Source organism: Cherax quadricarinatus, chromosome 66 (genome assembly GCF_038502225.1).
Source record: "Cherax quadricarinatus isolate ZL_2023a chromosome 66, ASM3850222v1, whole genome shotgun sequence".
In the NCBI taxonomy this organism is placed as follows: Eukaryota; Metazoa; Arthropoda; class Malacostraca; order Decapoda; family Parastacidae; genus Cherax; species Cherax quadricarinatus.
Genome location: NC_091357.1, coordinates 21853335 through 21872778, shown reverse-complemented (window position 1 = coordinate 21872778; position 19444 = coordinate 21853335). Strand labels below are relative to the sequence as shown.

The 19444-nt window shown below is 51.0% G+C and overlaps 1 protein-coding gene across 1 annotated transcript; it reads right to left on the bottom strand.

Annotated features, from left to right (window-relative positions):
- Positions 1-5499: 5499 nt before the first annotated feature.
- On the bottom strand, positions 5500-18679 carry LOC128704160 (uncharacterized). The gene is made up of 5 exons (XM_053799224.2): positions 18379-18679; positions 15359-15469; positions 11897-12384; positions 10725-10871; positions 5500-7155 (listed from the first exon to the last, which is right to left on the bottom strand). Exons 2-5 carry the CDS (start codon positions 15381-15383, stop codon positions 6982-6984), a joined length of 834 nt encoding a protein of 277 aa, XP_053655199.2. The 5' UTR covers positions 15384-15469; positions 18379-18679; the 3' UTR covers positions 5500-6981.
- Positions 18680-19444: the final 765 nt, after the last annotated feature.

The following is a 19444-nucleotide window of genomic DNA, read 5'->3' as shown; positions in this document are numbered from 1 at the left end:
AGGTAAGGTTCGTCAGGTTAGGTTAGGTTAGGCTAGGTTAGGTCAGGTAAGGTTCGTCAGGTTAGGTCAGGGCAACATGGGTTCAGGGCAGGTCGCTCCTGCCTCTCACAACTACTGGATCACTATGGCATGGCCTTGGATGCACTGGAAGAAAATCAGAATGCAGATGTAATATACACAGACTTTGCAAAAGCATTTGACAAATGCGATCATGGCGTAATAGCCCATAAAATACGTGCTAAAGGAATAACTGGGAAAGTGGGGAGATGGATCTTCAACTTCCTAACAAATCGAACACAAAGAGTAGTGGTCAACAGAGTTAAATCGGAGGCTGCCATAGTGAAGAGCTCTGTTCCACAAGGCACAGTACTCGCCCCCATCTTATTCCTTATCCTCATATCAGACATAAACAGAGATATACACCACAGCACCGTATCATCCTTTGCGGATGACTCTAGGATCTGCATGAGGCTGTCATCTGCTGAGGACGCGGTTAACCTCCAAGAAGATATAAACAAAGTTTTCCAGTGGGCAACGGTAAACAATATGATGTTCAATGAGGACAAATTCCAACTACTCCGTTATGGAAAACTGGAGGAGATAATAACTAGAACAGAGTATACTACTGACTCCGGCCCTACAATAGAGCGGAAAAATAATGTAAGGGACCTGGGAGTAGTAATGTCTGAGGATCTCACTTTCAAGGATCACAACAGTGCCACGATCACAAGTGCAAAGAAAATGATAGGATGGATAATGAGAACTTTCAAAACGAGAGATGCCAAGCCAATGATGATCCTTTTCAGGTTAGGTTAGGTTAGGTTAGGTCAGGTAAGGTTCGTCAGGTTAGGTTAGGTCAGGTAAGGTTCGTCAGGTTAGGTAAGGTTCGTCAGGTTAGGTTAGGTAAGGTTCGTCAGGAAAACAGGACAAATATTTCCAGACGCTGGTCTCATATGACCCACCATTGGAGCTTTCGGTCAACTGATCGAGGCCTTCCGCTGGCTTACCCCTCCACCCCTTTAAAAATTATAACCATTTGTTATGCTAGAGAGAGAGCGATGTGGTACACCAGCACAGCTCTAACAAGTTACTGGAACAAGGCAGGTGTTGGCATGTGTTCCACAAGGGTACGTAGATCCGTTGTGGCGTTATCTTGGTCATACTACTATGACCAAGGTGGCCATCATGACCACTGTGACCTCCATGACTAAGAAGGCCATCATGGCCAAGGTGGCCATCATGACCACTGTGACCTCCATGGCTAAGAAGGCCATCATGGCGAAGGTGACCATCATGACCAAGGTGGCCATCATGACCAAGGTGGCCATCATGACCAAGGTGGCCATCATGACCAAGGTGACCATCATGACCAAGGTGGCCATCATGACCAAGGTGGCCATCATGGTCAAGGTGGCCATCATGGCCAAGGTGGCCATCATGGCCAAGATGGCCATCGTGGCCATCATGACCAAGGTGGCCATCATGACCAAGGTGGCCATCATGGCCAAGGTGGCCATCATGGCCAAGGTGGCCATCATGGCCAAGGTGGCCATCATGACCAAGGTAGCCATCATGACCATCATCATGGCCACCAATGGTGGCCATCATGACCAAGGTAGCCATCAGGACCAAGGTGGCCATCATGACCAAGGTATCACGGCCAAGGTGGCCATCCATGAAGGTGGCCAAGGTGGCCATCATGACCAAGGTCCATGATCAAGGTGGCCATCATGACCAAGGTGTCCATCATGACCAAGGTGGCCATCATGACCAAGGTAGCCATCATGACCAAGTGGCCATCATGGCCATCATGACCAAGGTGGCCATCATGACCAAGGTAGCCATCATGACCATCCATGACCAAGGTGGCCATCATGACCAAGGTGGCCATCATGGCCAAGGTGGCCATCATGGCCAAGGTGGCCATCATGACCAAGGTGGCCATCATGACCAAGGTGGCCATCATGGCCAAGGTGGCCATCATGACCAAGGTGGCCATCATGACCAAGGTAGCCATCATGACCAAGGTGGCCATCATGACCAAGGTAGCCATCATGACCAAGGTGGCCATCATGGCCAAGGTGGCCATCACGGCCAAGGTGGCCATCATGGCCAAGGTGGCCATCATGGCCAAGGTGGCCATCATGGCCAAGGTGGCCATCATGACCAAGGTGGCCATCATGACCAAGGTGGCCATCATGACCAAGGTGGCCATCATGACCAAGGTGGCCATCATGGCCAAGGTGGCCATCATGACCAAGGTGGCCATCATGACCAAGGTGGCCATCATGGTCAAGGTCAACAATACTTCCTTATTAACATTACTGTCTTGTTCAATGTCACGGCGTGGAAGGAGGGAGGCAAGTGTTGGAGGGATGGAGGGAGTGTTGGAGAGACAGGAGGAAGTGTTGGAGGGACAGGAGGGAGTGTTGGGGGGTGGAAGGAGTGTTGGAGGGATGGAGGGAGTGTTGGAGAGACATGAGCGAGTGTTGGAGGGACAGGAGGAAGTGTTGGAGAGACGTGAGCGAGTGTTGGAGGGACAGGAGGAAGTGTTGGAGGGATGGAGGGAGAGTTGGAGGAGAATTAACCTCCCAAGACTCCATCGGAGCATTAACCAACTGTCCATCATCCTGATACATTGACGTCTTACTTCTGTCATCCTGGAGAACGCACTAAGGTAAGCAGTGCCTGTTAGGGATGGCTGTCAGCATGCTAGGATCGGCTGTCAGTATGTTAGGATCGGCTGTCAGCATGTTGGGATCGGTTGTCAGCATGTTAGGATCGGCTGTCAGCATGTAAGGATCGGCTGTCAGCATGCTAGGATCGGCTGTCGGCATGCTAAGATTAACTGTCAGCATCCTGGTTATTTCTTGCAGATTCCTTTCTCATTTATCGTCCCTTGTGTTGGTACCCACAACTGTCACAGTCATGGTCCTCGTTGATACACACAACTGTCACAGTCATGGTCCTCGTTGATGCCCACAACTGTCTCAGTCATGGTCCTCGTTGATACCCACAACTGTCACAGTCATGGTCCTCGTTGATGCCCACAACTGTTACAGTCATGGTCCTCGTTGATACCCACAACTGTCTCAGTCATGGTCCTCGTTGATACCCACAACTGTCACAGTCATGGTCCTCGTTGATGCCCACAACTGTCTCAGTCATGGTCCTCGTTGATACCCACAACTGTCTCAGTCATGGTCCTCATTGATACCCACAACTGTTACAGTCATGGTCCTCGTTGATACCCACAACTGTCTCAGTCATGGTCCTCGTTGATACCCACAACTGTCACAGTCATGGTCCTCGTTGATGCCCACAACTGTCTCAGTCATGGTCCTCGTTGATACCCACAACTGTCTCAGTCATGGTCCTCGTTGATACCGACAACTGTCTCAGTCATGGTCCTCGTTGATACCCACAACTGTCTCAGTCATGGTCCTCGTTGGTACCCACAACTGTCTCAGTCATGGTCCTCGTTGGTACCCACAACTGTCTCAGCTCAACTCAGGAAATTTCACGTTTTGACCCTCAGAATTCCTGGTATTGTTGGGTTTTGGGGTGAACGGTCTTGTGTGTGTTCAGTGTTTTGTGTGTGTGAGAGTCTCAAGCCTTCCTTTACCCCAGCCCAGAATATTGTGTGATCTTGCTAACCCTTTTGGGGCCTAGTTCCTAGTGCTAGACCTAGTTCCTAGTTCATAGGCATATGTTCATACGCTCCTGTCCACAGGATGGATATGAGGTGCACAATAAACTAGCCAGGCTTAGACTTGGTTACAAGTACTACTGACAGTTTGGGAGACACACTGACTGATGGTGTAGTGGTCAGGCTTAGGCTTGGTTACAAGTATTTCTGGCAGTTTGGCAGACACACAGACTGACTAATATTGTAGTAGCCAGGCTTAGACTTGGTTACAAGTACTTCTGACGGTTTGGGAGACAGACTGACTGATGTATTGGCCAGGCTTAATCTTTGTTACAAGTACTTAAGACAGTTTGGCAGACACACAGACTGACTGATCAGACTAAATACAAAGTATGTGACCAGCCCTGTGGTTACTATCTTGAACACTATGTGTTTAACTGTCCACTTATTGAGGAATAGAGAGAGAAACTGTACAATAGCCTCTGTGATATGTCAAGTTTTTATTTTATTAATGAAAATAAAATACCAGTCATGTTAAGCAAATATTTTAAATTTCTTTGCAACAGATGAAATATATATAATGACTAAATATATAAATATACACTGAGAGATACATACCTGTCAATGTATATACATTGAGAGGGACACACCTGGAAACCACCTCTCAGTGTATATACACTGAGAAGTGAGAAATCACGGAAGCACTTGGAAATTCACTATTTTTTTCAGAGTGGTTAGTTTGCATATTGTGACATTATCTTATTGCATAGACTTGCAGGTGCAACTTAGCAGAAGACAGCACAAGATGAATTAAAGACCTAGGGAGGGAGTAAGACTTTTTGATTTGGGTATAGGTATGTCTAGTCTAGAAAGCAAGCCATTAAAACCATCTACAAAACTCTCACTGACTTGCCACCTGACCTCTGGATTCCCTAACCTTTATAAAGTGTCTTTCTCGGTTCAATGTCGGTATAAGACAAGGCTCCTTCCAGGTCATAAAGTCTTTAAATAAGTCTTACTCTCTCTGAGTCTTAGATTCGACATATATACTATCCAAACATCCTGGTGATAGACTCAGAGAAACACATGTGTGGGATTGTTTACGTTTGTATTGTATTTTATTGGTTACAAGTACAGTTGTGGAGGTGGAGAGGTTGGTGATAGTGGTAGGTGGACAAGGAGTGATCTCTCTCACCTGTTGTAGGTGGGGATAAGTGGTGTCTTCACCTGTTGTAGGTGGAGAGAGAGGTGGTGCCTTTACTACCTATTGTAGGTGGAGATAGGTTGTGTATTAACCACCTGTTTTCGGGTGAAGTCATCAACACTGGCTGCCAGGATGAATGTGGATCCAGGGTTCAGATCTACACAGCTAGGGAGCTCATGGCTAAAATTTCCAGCAGAAGTGACTTACAGGCTCAAACTTCCATGGTTAACACATCACTACATGACTATCAAGAGTCCGTCTTCCCAGATAGTGAGTCCTGGTTGACTTCCAGCACCATGCAGAGTGTGGTCTGCTAGTTGGCTTCCAGCACCATGCAGAGTGTGGTCTACTGGTTGACTTCCAGCACTATATAGGGTGTGGTCTGCTAGTTGGCTTCCAGCACCATGCAGAGTGTGGTCTGCTAGCTGACTTCCAGCACCATGCAGAGTGTGGTCTACTAGTTGACGTCCAGCACCATGCAGTGCATGGTACATGGTTCCCTGTCCACACCATCCAAGCGCTCAGCATATGAACATTAAAATGGTATAAAATACCGACAGATTGTTAGGTAAGACACATATGCAACAGTCAGGTATCTTTATTCGAAATAAAGATACCTGACTGTTGCATATGTGTCTTACCTAACGCTCAGCATATGTTAGTCCAGGCCAACACGAGCCTATATTTGTAGATGAATGGTCTAATTTATCAACGAGCCTATATCTTAGTAAACATAAGAATGGTGAAACACTACAAGAGGCCTACTGGCCCAGACAAGGCAAGTCCTTATCAAAACAACCCATTCCAACCTACGTATTTGTCCAACCCTTTTCCCAAAGTTACCCAATAATTTGGTTCAGTACCCCGGATACTAATTAAACCATCCCATCTCCATCAGGAGACCTATATACAATGAACCATGCCACCACTTACACAAAGATATACATATACATACCCCGAGAGGTGTGTATCTCCCAGTATTTACTGAGAATTAACTTACATAAGAACATAAGAAAGGAGGAACACTGCAGCAGGCCTGTTGGCCCATACTAGGCAGGTCCTTTACAATTCATCCCACTAACAAACATTTGACCAACCCAATTTTCAATGCCACCCAAGAAACAAGCTCCGATGTGCAATCCCACTCAAATCCAACCCCTCCCACTCATGTGCTTATCCAACCTAAATTTGAAACTACCCAAAGTCCCAGCCTCAATAACCCAACTAGGTAGACTGTTCCACTCATCAACTACCATATTTCCAAACCAATACTTTCCTGTGTCCTTTCTAAATCTAAACTTGTCTAATTTAAATCCATTACTGCGGGTTCTCTCTTGGAGAGATATCCTCAAGACCTTGTTAATATCCCCTTTATTAATACCTATCTTCCACTTATACACTTCGATCAGGTCTCCCCTCATTCTTCGTCTAACAAGTGAATGTAACTTAAGAGTCTTCAATCTTTCTTCAATCCCTATGGTAAGTATTGTAGTATTCTTGACTGGTAGCGAATAGGTGATAATAAATTAGACACATGTGCAACTCTTGAGTATCTTTATTGGCGAAACGTTTCCTCAATAAAGATACCCAAGAGTTGCACATGTGTCTAATTAATCAACATGTCGGTTCTCTGAACCATTCATCTACAAATAGGTGATAAGCATCCATAATACCCTCGTGTAGTCGATAGGATTTAAACCCAGTTAACTTAACCTGCGAGAGGCTTGCAACATACTGGAGAACGCAGCCCTAGCACCTGGAAAACATGTATGATACATGAGCACTGCCCAAGTGGCAGCAGTGAGTGGTACATTGCATCTTTATGCGAATTCAGCAGAGTTAGTCTTGACTGTATCGCTCGATACCTACCGATGTCTAGAATGCCCTTTAAGCTATGTCCAGAATGCCCTCTCAGATGTGCCCAAAATGCCCTCTCAGATGTGCCCAGAATGCCTTTTAATCTATGCCCAGAGTGCCCTTTAAGCTATGTCCAGAATACTCTCTCATTTATTCCCAGAATGCCCTCTCAGGTGGGCCCAGAATGCGTGCGGAAGTTGTCTTTCCTTAGAAAGACAACTTCCGCACGCTCCTTAAACTGTCATGGAAGATTTGGCCTTGTTTATGACCTCTATAAGGGAAGGCTGGCGGCGGGGTCGAAGGGGATATCCTCGTTAACCTGGGCGTAGCGCTCACTACCGTCTTCTTCCTTGACCATAGCGAAGAAGTTGTAGTTGTAGTTGTAGTAATTATCGGCGATCTCACAGGGTAAAGCCTCCTCCTCGCCCACGCAGGTCATAGATGACTGTGGGTGGGGTACAAACAGGTCATGATTGAGACATTGAAAATTGGGTTGGGCAAATGTTTTGTTAGTGGGATGGATTGTAAAGAACCTGCCTAGTATGGGGCAACAGGCATCAACTACTGTACATCAACAACAGTTGGGTATCATTATTGTTGAATTGTCTCGCCTACACAGCAGGCTTCATCAGTCAAATACAGAGACAGCAGGTGTAGTAGTGAAATGAAGATGGTGTAATCAGTCCATCAACCTTGGAGAAATGGTATTTGAGGTGATCAGTCCCTCAGGGTGGGGAAGAGTTTAGCTCCATGGTCTGGAATGATATCGTTCCAGACTATGGAACTGAACTCTTCTCCAGGTTGAGGGACTGATTTCCCCAAACTCCTTCTGATCTTCACCATTCTTCTTTGTATGGACTGATGTAGCCACTGTGTGGTGAAACGTTTCCTCAGTAAAGATACCCAAGAGTTGTACATGTATCTAATTTATCAACTTGTCGACTCTCTGAACCAGATATCTACGTACATTGGGTATCCTATTTTTCCCTGGGTGTCCCATTCCTTCCCTGGGTATCCCATTCCTTCCCTGGGTATCCCATTTCTTCCCTGGGTGCCCCATTTCTTCCCTGGGTATCCCATTTCTTCCCTGGGTGTCCCATTTCTTCCCTGGGAGTCCCATTTCTTCCCTGGGTATCCCATTTTTCCCTGGGTGTCTCATTTCTTCTCTGGGTGTCCCATTTCTTCCCTGGGTGTTCAGTTTCTTCCCTGGGAGTCCCATTTCTTCCCTGGGTGTCCCATTTCTTCCCTGGGTGTCCCATTTCTTCCCTGGGAATCCCATTTCTTCCCTGGGTGTCCCATTTCTTCCCTGGGTGCCCCATTTCTCCCCTGGGTGTCCCATTTCTTCCCTGGGTGTCCCACTTTCTCCCTGGGTGCCCCACTCACCAGGTTACTCCACTCACCTGGGTCCCCACTCACCTGGGTCCCCACTCACCTGGGTCCCCACTCACCTGGGTCTCCCACTCACCTGGGTCTTCCACTCACCTGGGTCTCCCACTCACCTGGGTCTTCCACTCACCTGGGTCCCCCACTCACCTGGGTCCCCCACTCACCTGGGTCCCCCACTCACCTGGGTCCCCCACTCACCTGGGTCCCCCACTCACCTGGGTCCCCCACTCACCTGGGTCCCCCACTCACCTGGGTCCCCCACTCACCTAGGTTCCCCACTCACCTGGGTCCCCCACTCACCTGGGTCCCCCACTCACCTGGGTCCCCCACTCACCTGGGTCCCCCACTCACCTGGGTCTCCCACTAACCTGGATCTCCCACTCACCTGGGTCTTCCACTCACCTGGATCTCCCACTCACCTGGGTCTACCACTCACCTGGGTCCCCCACTCACCTGGGTCCCCCACTCACCTGGGTCCCCCACTCACCTGGGTCCCCCACTCACCTGGGTCCCCCACTCACCTGGGTCCCCCACTCACCTGGGTCCCCCACTCACCTGGGTCCCCCACTCACCTGGGTCCCCCACTCACCTGGGTCCCCCACTCACCTGGGTCCCCCACTCACCTGGGTCCCCCACTCACCTGGGTCCCCCACTCACCTGGGTCCCCCACTCACCTGGGTCCCCCACTCACCTGGGTCCCCCACTCACCTGGGTACCCCACTCACCTGGGTCTCCCACTCACCTGGGTCCCCCACTCACCTGGGTCCCCCACTCACCTGGGTCCCCCACTCACCTGGGTCCCCCACTCACCTGGGTCCCCCACTCACCTGGGTCCCCCACTCACCTGGGTCCCCCACTCACCTGGGTCCCCCACTCACCTGGGTCCCCCACTCACCTGGGTCCCCCACTCACCTGGGTCTCCCACTCACCTGGGTCTCCCACTCACCTGGGTCTCCCACTCACCTGGGTCTCCCACTCACCTGGGTCCCCCACTCACCTGGGTCCCCCACTCACCTGGGTCCCCCACTCGCCTGGGTCCCCCACTCCCACTCACCTGGGTACCCCACTCACCTGGGTACCCCACTCACCTGGGTCTCCCACTCACCTGGGTCTCCCACTCACCTGGGTACCCCACTCACCTGGGTCCCCCACTCACCAGGGTCTCCCACTCACCTGGGTCTCCCACTCACCTGGGTCTCCCACTCACCTGGGTCTCCCACTCACCTGGGTCTCCCACTCACCTGGGTCTCCCACTCACCTGGGTCTCCCACTCACCTGGGTCTCCCACTCACCTGGGTCTCCCACTCACCTGGGTCTCCCACTCACCTGGGTACCCCACTCACCTGGGTCCCCCACTCACCTGGGTCCCCCACTCACCTGGGTCCCCCACTCACCTGGGTACCCCACTCACCTGGGTCTCCCACTCACCTGGGTCTCCCACTCACCTGGGTCTCCCACTCACCTGGGTACCCCACTCACCTGGGTCCCCCACTCACCTGGGTCTCCCACTCACCTGGGTCTCCCACTCACCTGGGTCCCCCACTCACCTGGGTCTCCCACTCACCTGGGTCTCCCACTCACCTGGGTCTCCCACTCACCTGGGTACCCCACTCACCTGGGTCCCCCACTCACCTGGGTCTCCCACTCACCTGGGTCTCCCACTCACCTGGGTCTCCCACTCACCTGGGTCCCCCACTCACCTGGGTCCCCCACTCACCTGGGTACCCCACTCACCTGGGTCTCCCACTCACCTGGGTCTCCCACTCACCTGGGTCTCCCACTCACCTGGGTACCCCACTCACCTGGGTCCCCCACTCACCTGGGTCTCCCACTCACCTGGGTCTCCCACTCACCTGGGTCCCCCACTCACCTGGGTCTCCCACTCACCTGGGTCTCCCACTCACCTGGGTCTCCCACTCACCTGGGTCTCCCACTCACCTGGGTCTCCCACTCACCTGGGTCTCCCACTCACCTGGGTCTCCCACTCACCTGGGTCTCCCACTCACCTGGGTCTCCCACTCACCTGGGTCTCCCACTCACCTGGGTACCCCACTCACCTGGGTCCCCCACTCACCTGGGTCCCCCACTCACCTGGGTCCCCCACTCACCTGGGTCTCCCACTCACCTGGGTCTCCCACTCACCTGGGTCTCCCACTCACCTGGGTCTCCCACTCACCTGGGTACCCCACTCACCTGGGTCCCCCACTCACCTGGGTCTCCCACTCACCTGGGTCTCCCACTCACCTGGGTACCCCACTCACCTGGGTCTCCCACTCACCTGGGTCTCCCACTCACCTGGGTACCCCACTCACCTGGGTACCCCTGGGTCTCCCACTCACCTGGGTCTCCCACTCACCTGGGTCTCCCACTCACCTGGGTACCCCACTCACCTGGGTCACCCACTCACCTGGGTCCCCCACTCACCTGGGTCTCCCACTCACCTGGGTCTCCCACTCACCTGGGTACCCCACTCACCTGGGTCTCCCACTCACCTGGGTCTCCCACTCACCTGGGTACCCCACTCACCTGGGTCCCCCACTCACCTGGGTCTCCCACTCACCTGGGTCTCCCACTCACCTGGGTCCCCCACTCACCTGGGTACCCCACTCACCTGGGTCTCCCACTCACCTGGTCAAATATGGTTGAGAATGGACATATAAAGCTGAATATTTTGGTGGTGTCTGTGGTGAAGCTCTCCGGGAAGAATTGTCGTAGGGGCAGACACACATGGTAGATCTGGCAGCCGTTCTCCTGGTCAGCGTAATAACCGTACACCTGCACGAGGACACACCTGTCACTCTTGGGAATGGTACAAGATACCGTCATGTGCAATAATTGGGTATGTTTAGGCCTGCTGCAGTGTTCCTCCTTTCTTATGTTCTTATGTTCTTATGGTGTTATCACATATTTATTCCATTACTACTGCTCCCTTTGCCTTGTATGGGGCGGTAGGCCTTCTGTAGTGTTCCTCCATTCTTATATTCTTTGTATTTGATACCCAACTGTTGCAAATGTGACTTAATTTTCAACAGGGTCATGTGTGTGTTGCAGCCCTGATAGACATGCCCTAGGTCTAATGGAAGCCAAATTGAAAATTGGGAAGGTCAAATGTTTGTTAGTGGGATGAATTGTAAAGGACCTGCCTAGTATGGGCCAACAGGCCTGCTGCAGTGTTCCTCCTTTCTTATGTTCTTATGTTCTTAACTAGAAAATACACCACACACACACACGCCGGAGCCAGGAGCTATGACTCAACCCCTGCAACCACAATTAGGTGAGTACACACCCCCACACACACACGCGCACGCATACCTACAGGTATATAATTGGCTGTAAGCTCTCAACGCTCGTTAAGCTATGTTACGTTAAATTACATTAAGCTACGTAACATAAGAGTCCATGATATAACTAACGATTATTCTCTGGAAATTTCCTCTTGTACAGTTACCTGAACACAACTAGGTGAGGGAAACTGTGCAATATCTGGGTATCTTTACTGGGTAGATGTTTCGCCACACAGTGGCTTTATCAGTCCAGGACAAAGAAGAATGGTGAAAATCCGGTGGACTTTGAGGTAATCAGTCCCTGAGCCTGGAGTTGATGTAGTCAGCCCACCAGCCTTATCAAGACTGACAGACTGATCACTTCGAAGTTTTTTTGATGTTCATCATTCTTCCTTGTATTGGACTGATGATGCCACTCTGGCGAAATGTTTCCATACCCAGGTGTTGCACTTGTGTCTAATTGATCAACTTATGGGTTCTCTGAACCACTTACCTACAAAAGTGTTGTTCACTTACCCGGCCGTCACAGGAGAAGGTGTCAACAATGTCTTCCCTAATGTTGGTGTAGTTGCTAGGCAGACGAGACTCCAGGATGGAGAGGTCAACAGATGACCTCAGAAAATGAGATCCTTTAGGCGCAGTGCGCAGCACATGGCCAATCTGTGCGTCTTCCAGCAGGGTGTTGCCAGTGGGTATCACCGCCGCTGCCCTCTGGGTCGCCGGCGACCCCTGGAAGGCGCCATTAGACATGGAAGATGGGCCGGCCAAGTTGACCACTTTGCCTTGCTGTGGCACTGTTCTGTAGACCTGTGGTGTTACCTGGGGCACGACCCGGGGGTTGTACTCGGGTCTGGGTACCAGGTTCACGTTATAGTTAACCTGGGTATCTCTGCTCTCAGGAAGGGCACTGTAGGAAGCTACGGGCATGGAGTTGGGCACTTCGGGGACTCGTGGGTGAGATGGAATGGCCAACACGCTCATTGGCCCATGCGCAAACCCACACACTGCAACACAAATTGCAAGATTTTAGCTTAACCTAAGAAAGAGGAACACTGCAGGAGGCCTACTGGCCCATACTAGGCGTCTTTCTCAAACCCATTAACAAAAATATTGATGAGACACATACACAACATCTGGGTATCTTTATTTATAGACGCTTCGCCAACCAGTGGCTTTATCAGTACAATACAACGACATAATGTGAAGACTTATATACAAAAGATGAGGTAATCAGTCCCTCAGTCTTGGAGTTGGTGAAGACCACCGTAGTCTTCAAGACTGTAGTCTCCATATTACAGAATGGACATAAATTCGTTAGAAAACATTCAGCGTAGGATGACTAAATTAATACATAGCATTAGAAATCTTCCTTATGAAGAAAGATTGAAGACTCTTAAGTTACATTCACTTGTTAGACGAAGAATGAGGGGAGACCTGATCGAAGTGTATAAGTGGAAGATAGGTATTAATAAAGGGGATATTAACAAGGTCTTGAGGATATCTCTCCAAGAGAGAACCCGCAGTAATGGATTTAAATTAGATAAGTTTAGATTTAGAAAGGACATAGGAAAGTATTGGTTTGGGAATAGGGTAGTAGATGAGTGGAACAGTCTACCTAGTTGGGTTATTGAGGCTAGGACTTTGGGTAGTTTCAAATTTAGGTTGGATAAATACATGAGTGGGATGGGTTGGATTTGAGTGGGACTTGCACATCAGAGCTTATTTCTTGGGTAGCATTGAAAATTGGGTAGGTCAAATGTTTGTTAGTGGGATGAATTGTAAAGGGCCTGCCTAGTATGGGCCAACAGGCCTGCTGCAGTGTTCCTCCTTTCTTATGTTCTTATGTTCTTAAGACTACAGTCTTCAAGACTGTAGTCTTCAAGACTGTAGTCTTCAAGACTGTAGTCTTCAAGGCTGTAGTCTACAAGACTGTAGTCTTCAAGACTGTAGTCTTCAAGGCTGTAGTCTTCAAGACTGTAGTCTTCAAGACTGTAGTCTTCAAGGCTGTAGTCTTCAAGGCTGTAGTCTACAAGACTGTAGTCTTCAAGACTGTAGTCTTCAAGGCTGTAGTCTTCAAGACTGTAGTCTTCAAGACTGTAGTCTTCAAGGCTGTAGTCTTCAAGGCTGTAGTCTACAAGACTGTAGTCTTCAAGACTGTAGTCTACAAGACTGTAGTCTTCAAGGCTGTAGTCTTCAAGGCTGTAGTCTACAAGACTGTAGTCTTCAAGACTGTAGTCTTCAAGGCTGTAGTCTTCAAGGCTGTAGTCTTCAAGGCTGTAGTCTTCAAGGCTGTAGTCTTCAAGACTGTAGTCTTCAAGGCTGTAGTCTTCAAGGCTGTAGTCTACAAGACTGTAGTCTTCAAGACTGTAGTCTACAAGACTGTAGTCTTCAAGGCTGTAGTCTTCAAGGCTGTAGTCTTCAAGGCTGTAGTCTTCAAGACTGTAGTCTTCAAGGCTGTAGTCTTCAAGGCTGTAGTCTACAAGACTGTAGTCTTCAAGACTGTAGTCTACAAGACTGTAGTCTTCAAGACTGTAGTCTACAAGACTGTAGTCTTCAAGGCTGTAGTCTTCAAGGCTGTAGTCTACAAGACTGTAGTCTTCAAGACTGTAGTCTTCAAGACTGTAGTCTACAAGACTGTAGTCTTCAAGGCTGTAGTCTTCAAGGCTGTAGTCTACAAGACTGTAGTCTTCAAGACTGTAGTCTTCAAGGCTGTGTCTTCAAGGCTGTAGTCTTCAAGGCTGTAGTCTTCAAGGCTGTAGTCTTCAAGACTGTAGTCTTCAAGGCTGTAGTCTTCAAGGCTGTAGTCTTCAAGGCTGTAGTCTACAAGACTGTAGTCTTCAAGACTGTAGTCTACAAGACTGTAGTCTACAAGACTGTAGTCTTCAAGGCTGTAGTCTTCAAGGCTGTAGTCTACAAGACTGTAGTCTTCAAGGCTGTAGTCTACAAGACTGTAGTCTTCAAGACTGTAGTCTACAAGACTGTAGTCTACAAGACTGTAGTCTTCAAGGCTGTAGTCTTCAAGGCGGTAGTCTACAAGACTGTAGTCTTCAAGACTGTAGTCTACAAGACTGTAGTCTTCAAGACTGTAGTCTACAAGACTGTAGTCTACAAGACTGTAGTCTTCAAGACTGTAGTCTACAAGACTGTAGTCTTCAAGACTGTAGTCTACAAGACTGTAGTCTACAAGACTGTAGTCTTCAAGGCTGTAGTCTTCAAGGCTGTAGTCTACAAGACTGTAGTCTTCAAGACTGTAGTCTACAAGACTGTAGTCTTCAAGGCTGTAGTCTACAAGACTGTAGTCTACAAGACTGTAGTCTTCAAGACTATAGTCTACAAGACTGTAGTCTTCAAGACTGTAGTCTACAAGACTGTAGTCTACAAGACTGTAGTCTTCAAGACTGTAGTCTACAAGACTGTAGTCTACAAGACTGTAGTCCACAAGACTGTAGTCTACAAGACTGTAGTCTTCAAGACTGTAGTCTAAAAGACTGTAGTCTACAAGACTGTAGTCTACAAGACTGTAGTCTTCAAGACTGTAGTCTTCAAGACTGTAGTCTACAAGACTGTTGTCTTTAATGCTACCCAAGGACGACACAGACGATGTTTCGACCAGCACAGGTCGATACGTCGCCTTTCTACCATCCCCCCCCCCCTCTACCTTCACCTGTGGCAGTATGTGACCACCAGAACAGCCTTGGTGCTCTAGATTTTAGGAATTGGAGCTATCCTCTCCTTTCCTCGGATCAAAGCCGATTACCTCCCGTTCCTCAGCCACTGTGTGACCCTCCTTACGGGTTTAAAGCTTCCTCCTGATTATACTACTATCTGTAATAATAATAATAATAATAATAATAATAATAATAATAATAATAATGACTTTCTGTTATTCCAGCAGACCAATGATGATGATAATGACAGTGATGAGAATGATTATAATAATGATAATGACCCGTATAATGACAAATGATGATTACTCACCCACGAAGATGATGACAGCTAGCATTATAGCGAAGGTGAGGTCAACCAACGGGTCAGGTCACCAGGATAACCAGTGGGTCAGGCCACCAGTATAACCAGCGAGTCAGGTCACTGCATAGATAACAGAGAGGATTATTGGTCACCAGAAACCATTACTAGAGCCTAGGCTTCTGGGCTACAGGCACTGTGAGGTCCCTGGGCTACAGGCACTGTGAAGCCCCTGGGCTACAGGCACTGTGAGGTCCCTGGGCTACAGGCACTGTGAAGCCCCTGGGCTACAGGCACTGTGAAGCCCCTGGGCTACAGGCACTGTGAGGTCCCTGGGCTACAGGCACTGTGAAGCCCCTGGGCTACAGGCACTGTGAGGTCCCTGGGCTACAGGCACTCTGAGGCCCCTGGGCTACAGGCACTGTGAAGCCCCTGGGCTACAGGCACTGTGAGGTCCCTGGGCTACAGGCACTCTGAGGCCCCTGGGCTACAGGCACTGTGAGGTCCCTGGGCTACAGGCACTCTGAAGCCCCTGGGCTACAGGCACTGTGAGGTCCCTGGGCTACAGGCACTGTGAACCCCCTGGGCTACAGGCACTGTGAAGCCCCTGGGCTACAGGCACTGTGAAGCCCCTGGGCTACAGGCACTGTGAAGCCCCTGGGCTACAGGCACTCTGAAACCCCTGGGCTACAGGCACTCTGAGGCCCCTGGGCTACAGGCACTCTGAGGGCCCTGGGCTACAGGCACTCTGAGGCCCCTGGGCTACAGGCACTCTGAGGCCCCTGGGCTACAGGCACTCTGAGGCCCCTGGACAACAGGCACACTGAGGCCCCTGGGCTACAGGCACTCAGAGGCCCCTGGGCTACAGGCACTCTGAGGCCCCTGGGCTACAGACACTCTGAGGCCCCTGGGCTACAGGCACTCTGAGGCCCCTGGGCTACAGGCACTCTGAGGCCCCTGGGCTACAGGCACTCTGAGGCCCCTGGGCTACAGGCACTCAGAGGCCCCTGGGCTACAGGTACTCTGAGGCCCCTGGGCTACAGGCACTCTGAGGCCCCTGGGCTACAGGCACTCTGAGGCCCCTGGGCTACAGGCACTCTGAGGCCCCTGGGCTACAGGCACTCTGAGGCCCCTGGGCTACAGGCACTCTGAGGCCCCTGGGCTACAGGCACTCTGAGGCCCCTGGGCTACAGGCACTCTGAGGCCCCTGGGCTACAGGCACTCTGAGGCCCCTGGGCTACAGGCACTCTGAGGCCCCTGGGCTACAGGCACTCAGAGGCCCCTGGGCTATAGGCACTCTGAGGCCCCTGGGCTACAGGCACTCTGAGGCCCCTGGGCTACAGGCACTCTGAGGCCCCTGGGCTACAGGCACTCTGAGGCCCCTGGGCTACAGGCACTCTGAGGCCCCTGGGCTACAGGCACTCTGAGGCCCCTGGGCTACAGGCACTCTGAGGCCCCTGGGCTACAGGCACTCTGAGGCCCCTGGGCTACAGGCACTCTGAGGCCCCTGGGCTACAGGCACTCTGAGGCCCCTGGGCTACAGGCACTCTGAGGCCCCTGGGCTACAGGCACTCTGAGGCCCCTGGGCTACAGGCACTCTGAGGGCCCTGGGCTACAGGCACTCTGAGGCCCCTGGGCTACAGGCACTCTGAGGCCCCTGGGCTACAGGCACTCTGAGGCCCCTGGGCTACAGGCACTCTGAGGCCCCTGGGCTACAGGCACTCTGAGGCCCCTGGGCTACAGGCACTCTGAGGCCCCTGGGCTACAGGCACTCTGAGGCCCCTGGGCTACAGGCACTCTGAGGCCCCTGGGCTACAGGCACTCTGAGGCCCCTGGGCTACAGGCACTCTGAGGCCCCTGGGCTACAGGCACTCTGAGGCCCCTGGGCTACAGGCACTCTGAGGCCCCTGGGCTACAGGCACTCTGAGGCCCCTGGGCTACAGGCACTCTGAGGCCCCTGAGCTACAGGCACTCTGAGGCCCCTGGGATACAGGCACTCTGAGGCCTCTGGGCTACAGGCACTCTGAGGCCCCTGGGCTACAGGCACTCTGAGGCCCCTGGGCTACAGGCACTCTGAGGCCCCTGGGCTACAGGCACTCTGAGGCCCCTGGGCTACAGGCACTCTGAGGCCCCTGGGCTACAGGCACTCTGAGGCCCCTGGGCTACAGGCACTCTGAGGCCCCTGAGCTACAGGCACTCTGAGGCCCCTGGGATACAGGCACTCTGAGGCCTCTGGGCTACAGGCACTCTGAGGCCCCTGGGCTACAGGCACTCTGAGGCCCCTGGGCTACAGGCACTCTGAGGCCCCTGGGCTACAGGCACTCTGAGGCCCCTGGGCTACAGGCACTCTGAGGCCCCTGGGCTACAGGCACTCTGAGGCCCCTGGGCTACAGGCACTCTGAGGCCCCTGGGCTACAGGCACTCAGAGGCCCCTGGGCTACAGGCACTCTGAGGCCCCTGGGCTACAGGCACTCTGAGGCCCCTGGGCTACAGGCACTCTGAGGCCCCTGGGATACAGGCACTCTGAGGCCTCTGGGCTACAGGCACTCTGAGGCCCCTGGGCTACAGGCACTCTGAGGCCCCTGGGCTATAAGCACATTAACAAATATACTGAACAAAAGAACAATGTAACTTCAACAAGCAGTGAACATGTGAACAGGGAGATAACACTGTTGAATACTGAACAGGTGAACATTTTAAGAGACAGGTTTTAAGAGGAGGAAGATGAAGAGAAGGAGGGAGGGAGAGAGGGAGTTAGGGAGGGAGAGAGGGAGTTAGGGAGTGAGGGAGAGGTCTCCAAGAATCACATACGGCTGATAGCCTTAAGGGCCTGGGGTTCGATCCCTGTACCTGGCAAGACGCATAGACAAGCCTCTGTACACTTGCTGCCCCTATTTAAGCCAACAGGAAATAGGAACTGGCAGTTAGGTGACTTGTGGGTGGCATCCTGTTGAGGGTGGTAACAGGTTAGGAGGATAACAGCTCTTAGCCTGTACAATGAACATTGTAAACGTAAGCATGTTGCTACCTACCTTATTAGAGAGTCTGGAAGCGTAGTTTAAAGTCTATCAGGTAGGTCAGGAGTTTCGGGATCACTGGAGTCAGGCTACGGTATCACTGGAGTCAGGCTACAGTATCACTGGAGTAAGGCTACAGTATCACTGGAGTCAGGCTACAGTATCACTGGAGTCAGGCTACAGTATCACTGGAGTCAGGCTACAGTATCACTGGAGTCAGGCTACAGTATCACTGGAGTCAGGCTACAGTATCACCGGAGGCAGATAAAAAAATATCACTGGATGCTGGAGAGAGCAGCAGCAGCAGTTGAGTGTAGCAGAGAAGACACCAGACGGGGGTTTATATATACTGACCACCGTCCGTACAACCCAGACAGAGGGACTTGACCTACTTGTCACTCACCCTTCACCCTCCTCCTGGATTAAGAGATCCTGATCACTTAAGAACATAAGAACATAAGAATGTAGGAACACTGAACATTAAAATGGTATAAAATACCGACAGGTTGTTAGGTAAGACACATATGCAACAGTTAGGTATCTTTATTTCGAAACGTTTCGCCTACACAGTAGGCTTCTTCAGTCGAGTACAGAAAAGTTGATAGAAGCAGAAGATACTTGAAGACGATGTAATCAGTCCATCACCCTTAAAGTTTTGAGGTGGTCAGTCCCTCAGTCTGGAGAAGAGCATTGTTCCATGGTATGAAACAATATGGAGATGAAGTGACAGGATGGAGCCTAATATAGCGCTAAGCGGTGAGACGTAGGTCACTAGGAGAGGTAAGAACTCAGATGTTGGGAGGACAGGTCCCTCTCAAATCCAGCCGTTCTCACCAAAACTGAGCAGCATAATCTAAATGAGGCCTCACTAGTGATGTATAGAGCTGTAAAATAACTTTTGGACTTCTGTTACTTATACTTCTTGAGATAAATCCAAGTAATCTGTTGGCCTTGTTGCGCACACTAAGGCACTGCTGTCGTGGCTTTAGATTTCTGCTTACTATGACTCCCAAGTCTTTTTCACATTCTGTATGACCAAGCTCTACTTCACCTAGATTATAGCTTCGAGGGTTATTTTCAT

Coding starts and splice junctions, on each gene's coding strand:
- LOC128704160 (XM_053799224.2), bottom strand. CDS start 15,383: ATGCTAGCTGTCATCATCTTCGTGG. Junction 10,872..11,896: donor CCTTCTCCTGTGACGGCCGG/GTAAGTGAACAA, acceptor GTCCTCGTGCAG/GTGTACGGTTATTACGCTGA. Junction 7,156..10,724: donor TCTCAACCATATTTGACCAG/GTGAGTGGGAGA, acceptor CCCCACCCACAG/TCATCTATGACCTGCGTGGG.